Below are 7,774 nucleotides of genomic sequence, written 5' to 3'. Positions count from 1 at the left end.
AGCGTGTAATGAACACAGACAAACAAAATAAGTATATTTATAAAGTTCAATATAATGCAAATTACCAACATCTAATTATTAAACTATAATTTATTACAAGTTTTTGGGGGGAATTAAGGGAAGGGAAAGGGGGATACCTAGTCAGGTGCACAACTGAATGTATTCAACTGAAATGTGTCTTCCGCATTTAACCCAACCTCTGAATCAGAGCGTTGCGGAGGGAGCTGCCTCAACCGACATCCACGTCATCGGCGGCCGGGGAGCAGTTCTTGTTGGGGCTTAAATTTAAGCACACAATACAAGGGAAGCCTTTTTCTACCCAGTCCTGGTAGCCCAGCAGTCGTTCCTAAAGTACTGTATCCTAACCCTAGTACGCCTGATTTAAAGGAACAGCGGCTTGCTGATTACTTCCCATTTGGCAGGCGTGCTAAATACACTATAGAGAATGGCTAGAGGTCCCCAAGGACTGGTTTGAGACCGTAGGAGAAGTATAGGTCAAAATAAATAAAAATAGAGAAAATAAAACTATTCTCCAAGGTAGATGCACTTCAAATGCACTTTCATAATTCCTTTTTTAACAAAGGATTCCTCATTATTCATACAACATGCTGACAATCGACCACCTAGGAATCTTAACGTTATGGATCGTGGTCCATAGTATTCCTGTAGTCTACACTGCATTGTGGGTCCAACTCAATAGGGATGTGCGCTTGTCAATCCATCATTGCAAAGGGCTCTTTGCACGTAGGAATGAAGTTAACTTTTGTCCTCCATCTTCTTCTTTCCTAACATCATGACTCTCTTGAGCTGCTCAAACGACACGAACATCACAACGTTCCATGAGCCCAGCCTTAGAAACGAGGGCACAAATCTACAGGGAACAAGAGAGGACAAATTAAACGTTAGTTGGCCTGTCTGGGAGAGACTTTCAACTAAAGATCCCTGCGAATGCTCCAAAGTTTTGCTTAGTAGAGTTCAGAGGTGGCTGCTGGGAGGCGCTATAGGAGGACGGGCTCATTGTAACGGCTAGAATGTTATAAATGGAACGTAGTCAAACGTGGTTTAAATATGTTTGATTCCATTCCAGTCATTACAATGAGCCAGTCCTCCTATATCTTCTCCCACCAGCCTCCTCTGGTAGAGTTACTGTGTCAAGGTAACCACCCAAAACAGCTAAATCAATTATATATCACTGAGGATTCTAAAATGTACAACTACATCCAACTGCCTTGTTCTATCAACAGACTGAAGGACACAGGTCTGTTTGTACAGTGTGTGTGACTGTCTGTGAGCTCACCCTTTGTAGAAGGCCGTGGGTCCCTCTTTGGTGGCCATGGTCCAGGCACAGTTGATGGCACTCTTATACTGGCCCTGCGGAGAGTTCATGTATCGTGTCTTCACCACGTCCACCGGAGAGGCAATGCAGGTGGTAACGAAGCCGGCGCCGAACGCAGAAGCAAAATGGCACGGGAGGTTATCTGTGGGAAAACGGTCATCACAAGCCCTTTTGAAACACTGTCACAAAGATATCAATGGGCACCTATTTTCAGTATGATTAACGATTTTAGATTTTGTGGATACCATGTTTGTAAAAGTCAACTAATTTGACCAAAAAGCGCAATTCGTTTTAATAGCCTGTATTTCAAACTCAATTTGCTAGCGAGCTAGCAATGACCAGCGCTGGCTTGTTTCCATAGAAATATAATGAGAACATATTGCTATGGTGAATCCATTATGACACGTGTAACTAATCATAGTTTAAAGATTGAACCTTAGATTAACTAGTTGATTAACACAGATGTATAACAGAAATGCTGACACTAAAGTTAATGTTCAAGTAGTGCCATGCAGATACACTGTAATGTATAAGGCCTCTGTCTTGAGGCCTGCAGGAAATCCATATCTCTGTTTTATACCGCTTTGTTGTGAAAGGTGCAATAAAAATCCATTAGATAAATGTTAGCGCCGTGATATTCCATAGCTGGACAGAATATTATGTACCAATATGTATACTGTTATCAGGCTTTCAAGACACATGAAGGACAATAGAGCGAGAGGGCGTGTGGACTTCTGCCCAGTCAGATGTCTCGATGTGACTGTATGCACCAATAGCACCCACTCACCTGACAACAGTTTGTGCCTAAGAATGGCCTCCTTGATGAGGTCATAGGTCACAAGCTCTGTGCAGTTGACCAAAGCGTTCCTAGTGATGTTGGGTAGACAGCCTGGAGTGAACAAGAAGCAGGTCGGTTGGTAAAAGGCCCTAGAAAACTCAACAACAACCTGCAAAGCCAAGCTTTATTTTCAGGTGCACTCAAGTTCTGTCCTATGGGATCATCAACTTTGCAGCATCTGCTCCAATCAATATCTGTACATCCCTGACATTGGATGACAGTGACATACTGCCATAGACAACCATCTTTGGTCTTTTCTATGCAAACAGTTCTACTAAGGACAAACACAATCAATGGGGCTCAAGGTTAGCAGCAACACAACCAATGGAGATGGGTGTTACTGGGAAATCAACCAATGGGGCCCAGGGTTGTACTGACTAACCTTTCCAGAGCCCGCGGATGCCCTCGTGGTTGAAAATGTGTTTGTAGGCCTGCATGGTGCCCGTGTAGCGACGAGCCACCCCGGTCAGGTTGACCTGGGCCTGGAAGCGGACCTTCACCACGTCAGTGGGCTGGGCGAAAGACACAGCCATGGCCCCTGTGGTGCAGCCGGCCAAGATACGGATACCAATATTTGCAGCTGGGATAGGACAGGGGCAGAGGGGGTAAGAGGGTTTGTTAAGTACTGAAAGAATGATGATTGAGGTAATATATGATGCTTCTTCTCTTGGTACAAAATATGTAACATCACAGATTATTATCTCAGATTAATAACTGTTATCCTAATTTACTGTCTGCTCCGCCAGAGTAGAAGTTTTTGACGTTGTCATAGAAGCCGATCCTGATGGAGGCAAAGCACATCTGTCTCTGTAAGCCCGCCACCAGACCGTTATACAGCGACCTGGGTCCCTCCGTCCGGATCATGGTACTGATTGTCCCAAACACCCCCCTGTAGCGGATGCCCTTGGTAGCTTCCGACGCCACCTTCTCTCCCTGAATCTGGGGTTCACAAGTGTCAGTGTTAACAGAGGTCCCCACAAGAATCAGTGTTAAAGGAGGTGCCAGTAAAATTCAGTGTTACAGGAGGTCAGACTCAAGTCTTCAGGACTGGTGGTGGACAGCGAACCATTACCTGGAGTCTGACTTTGGCTGTATCCAGGGGAAAGGTGACCAGGTCAGCGATGCAGGCCGCTGAGCCAGCACTCAGCAGCTTCACCCCCAGGGTAGGGGGTGTATCGGAGGGCTTCATTCCCACCATGGTCCCTGGTACTGCAGACAGTGAAGGAGGAAGAGGGAAGGATGTCAACACTGCCGCATCTATTCTCTCTTATCATCCTTGGAATTTAGGAAAATGCTGTGCATACTTAGGAAATTGTTGAGTAAATATGCCGGTCAATTTGTTGATTCGGTTTCAAAAGTACAATAGCCTGTGCAGTGTGTAGCCTATTGTTGTGGCAGGAGGGATTTAGTGATATTTGAAAACACTCCATCATAATAACAACTGAACAGCATTGATTATAATAATCTATACAATCAACCAGATCAAATAAACATCAGTGATATATAGGGGTGGGATGCACAAACATGGATTAACTTAAACTGGGTAATCAAGGTTTAAACTGGGTTAAATCAAGGTCATTAAATGGGTTTAATCAAGGTTTATTAACTGGGTTAAATCAAGGTTTAAGTATTAATCTTGTTGCACCACATTTTAAACCTAGTTTTAAATGAATCTTTGTTAAATGTAATCCTTCTAAACTAAGTTTAATTGTGTTCTTAGTTTAAATCTTCTTGCTCCTTTGTTTTAAAATCAAATTAAAATGTAGATAAGGGATTATTCTACTATTCTAAACTGCTCCTGCAGGAGGTTTAAATTGATAAGTGTATGTGCTTTATTTTCAGTGTGATTAATGCTCTTGTGGATACCATGATTGTAAAAGTCAACTAGCCAGCTGACTAATTTGACCAAAAAGTAGTTTTAATAGCCTGTATTTCAAACTTAATTTGCTAGCTAGCTAGCTAGCTAGCAAGCTAGCAATGACCAGTGCTAATTTGTTTCCATAGAAATAGAATGAGAACATATTGCTATGGTGAATCCATTATGACACGTGTAACTAATCATAGTTTAAAGATTGAACCTTAAATGAACTAATCCAGGTTTAAAGTTAAATGGTGCAACACATCTCAAAAAGAAACCAAGATTTACAAAACCTATACTAGGTCTAATCAACAACAAACAATTAAACCATGTTGGTCAAATCAAATCAAATTGTATTGGTCACATACACATGGTTAGCAGATGTTATTGCGAGTGTAGCGAAATCTAACAGGTAATATCTGAGAGTACTTACATTGTTATTAATACAGTGGATTAAATTCCGTTTGACTAGCTATTGGTTTACTGCAGGACGTGAGAGCCCAAACTATAGTCCCAGGGAGCCAGCCCTAACCCTGGAAAAAGGAGTTGTGCATCCTCATATTTATTTGATTTTTTACTGACTTGCCACAGAGAGAGGCGTTACTGTGTACAGGAGCATGGGCCAAACCAAAGTCCGCTCACTGTCAAGAAAGTCAATGTCCAAATCAACCCTACAGCAGCGCACAGCTTCTAACATTTGTGAAAAACAACACATTTACCGGTACATTACATTGTAACTACAATGCAACATTTAATGTGAATATTTCATTCATCCCAGTGCAATGTGGCAACATTGACCACTCATTGTGTAATGGTACCTTTTGGTACCTTTTGTCATAAACTCAGCAAAAAAAGAAACGTCCTCTCACTGTCAACTGAGTTTATTTTCAGCAAACTTAACATGTGTAAGTATTTGTATGAACATAACAAGATTCAACAACTGAGACATAAACTGAACAAGTTCCATAGACATGTGACTAACAGAAATGGAATAATGTGTCCCTGAACAAAGGGGGGGTCAAAATCAAAAGTAACAGTCAGTATCCGGTGTGGCCACCAGCTGCATTAATTACTGCAGTGCATCTCCTCCTTATGGACAGCACCAGATTTGCCAGTTCTTGCTGTGAGATGTTACCCCACTCTTCCACCAAGGCACCTGCAAGTTCCCGGACATTTCTGCGGGGAATGGCCCTAGCCCTCACCCTCCAATCCAACAGGTTCCAGACGTGCTCAATGGCATTGAGATCCGGGGTCTTCGCTGGCCATGGCAGAACACTGACATTCCTGTCTTGTAGGAAATCATGCACAGAATGAGCAGTATGGCTGGTGGCATTGTCATGCTGGAGGGTCATGTCAGGATGAGCCTGCAGGAAGGGTGCCACATGAGGGAGGAGGATGTCTTCCCTGTAACGCACAGTGTTGAGATTGCCTGCAATGACAACAAGCTCAGTCCGATGATGCTGTGACACCGCCCCAGACCATGACGGACCCTCCACTTCCAAATCGCTCCCGCTCCAGAGTACAGGCCTCGGTGTAACGCTCATTCCTTCGACTTTAAACTCGAATCAGACCATCACCCCTGGTGAGACAAAACCGCAACTCGTCAGTGAAGAGCACTTTTTCCAGTTCTGTCTGGTCCAGCGACGATGGGTTTGTGCCCATAGGCGACGTTGTTGCCTGGTGAGGACCTGCCTTACAACAGGCCTACAAGTCCTCAGTCCAGCCTCTCTCAGCCTATTGCGGACAGTTTGAGCACTGATGGAGGGATTGTGCGTTCCTGGTGTAACTCGGGCAGATGTTGTTGTTGCCATCCTGTACCTGTCCCGCAGGTGTGATGTTCGGATGTACCGATCTTGTGCAGGTGTTGTTACACGTGGTCCGCCACTGCGAGGACGGTCAGCTGTCCATCCTGTCTCCCTGTAGCGCTGTCTTAGGCATCTCACAGTACAGACATTGCAATGTATTGCCCTGGCCACATCTGCAGTCCTCATGCCTCCTTGCAGCATGCCTAAGGCACGTTCACGCAGATGAGCAGGGACCCTGGGCATCTCCATTTTGGTGTTTTTCAGAGTCAGTAGAAAGGCCTCTTTAGTGTCCTAGGTTTTCATAACTGTGACCTTAATTGCATACCGTCTGTAAGTTGTTAGTGTCTTAACGACCATTCCACAGGTGAATGTTCATTAATTGTTTATGGTTCATTGAACAAGCATGGGAAACTGTGTTTAAACCCTTTACAATGAAGATCTGTGAAGTTATTTGGATTTTTCCAAATTATCTTTGAAAGACAGGGTCCTGAAAAAGGGACGTTTCTTTTTTTGCTGAGTTTACATAGCTATCTACCACAGAGTATTTGGAACCACTGGGGCTCTTTTACTCTGTTCACCCCACAGCTATCAGCAGACCTATATGAATAGCAGAAGTATCAGTTACACGAAGACGGGTTTACTGAATGTAATCGTTCACTTCATTACACCAATTTGTTGCTTGTCTACAACATTTCTACCAATAACATCAGTAACATGCAGGGGACCCATCGTACCAGCTGTTCTAGAGGCTTGTCTAAGCTCTCAGCCAATAGGAGTTAGGGTGTGGAGGACAGGGGCTTAGGGTGGGAGAGTTTAATTGGCTAACAGCCAGATGCATGACAGTCTGTCAAAAGGTAACTGGTGTTCCTGATGAAATTGTGACAGACCAGGTGAGATAGTTGGCTTTATTGCAATTGGCTGCCCATTGATAAAGAGGTTTAAACATACCAGGCTGTAGTGTTCAGTCTGGTTTAACCATGCTAGCAGCTACCTTAATTCTCTACAATAAGTTATATGTCACTATGAAAAAATGTATTTTTAGGGGGACAAAATGTTTGAGCACATGTTGGAATGGACTGATGTCCCAGAACCGTTCAAATCATAATGCTGGTACATGTGGAGTGAAGAGTTTGCCTCTCGGTCAATATGCAGAGGTGACAGAAGTGGGAGGGTTGTGACGTGAATTCAGGACGAAAGGTCAAAGGGGGCTGATAAGAGTATTGCCTCACATCAGGGTGTTTTCCAGCTCTCCCTCTTCAGCTCAGCTACCTAGAAACGCCACCTTCTTATGTAAAAGACTTAGAAAAACTGACCCTGGGCCTCCCGAGTGGCACAGCGGTCTAAGGCATCTGCATCGCAGTGCTAGAGGCGTCACTAAAGACCCAGGTTCGATCCCGGGCTGTATCACAACCGGCCATGATCGGGAGTCCCATAGGATGGTACACAATTGGGCCAGTATCATCCGGGTTGGGGGGAGGGCTTTACTTGGCTCATCGCGCTCTAGCGACTCCTTGTGGCAGGCCGGGCGCCCGCATGCTGACCTCGGTCGTCAGTTGAACAGTGTTTCCTCAGGCACATTGGTGCGGCTAGCTTCTGGGTGTTAAGAAGCGCGGTTAGGCTGACCACCCAGGTTCATGGTAAACACACAGGAAGGAGACCTTGATAAACAGAACATTATTGGTTAACATATTACCCCTGTGGACAAAGAGGAAAAACCGGTGATTGGAGTATAAACAGAAAATAATCCTGAAAGCAAGAGGGAATTGGGGACATTGTTTGCTACCATACATAAGACTATGCACCTACCGTATAGGCTCTGGGATGAATGGTAAAAAAAAACGCTATAATTCAGCATCATACATTATGATTAATTAGATGTTTATGATTTAATAGATCAAATTCTTTATCCTAATAACACAGAACATTATTTAAAATCC

The 7,774-nt window shown here is 44.0% G+C and overlaps 1 protein-coding gene across 1 annotated transcript; it reads right to left on the bottom strand.

The window, feature by feature from the left end:
• Positions 1-21: 21 nt before the first annotated feature.
• On the bottom strand, positions 22-4,611 carry LOC123744194 (dicarboxylate carrier UCP2). The gene is made up of 7 exons (XM_082978443.1): positions 4,466-4,611; positions 3,247-3,383; positions 2,906-3,113; positions 2,557-2,754; positions 2,124-2,225; positions 1,298-1,478; positions 22-871 (listed from the first exon to the last, which is right to left on the bottom strand). Exons 2-7 carry the CDS (start codon positions 3,370-3,372, stop codon positions 757-759), a joined length of 930 nt encoding a protein of 309 aa, XP_082834569.1. The 5' UTR covers positions 3,373-3,383; positions 4,466-4,611; the 3' UTR covers positions 22-756.
• Positions 4,612-7,774: the final 3,163 nt, after the last annotated feature.

This window comes from Salmo salar, chromosome 08 (genome assembly GCF_965601325.2).
Source record: "Salmo salar chromosome 08, fSalSal1, whole genome shotgun sequence".
NCBI lineage: Eukaryota > Metazoa > Chordata > Actinopteri > Salmoniformes > Salmonidae > Salmo > Salmo salar.
The sequence above is the reverse complement of the archived record's forward strand: the minus strand, read 5'-3'. Positions and strand labels throughout refer to the sequence as shown.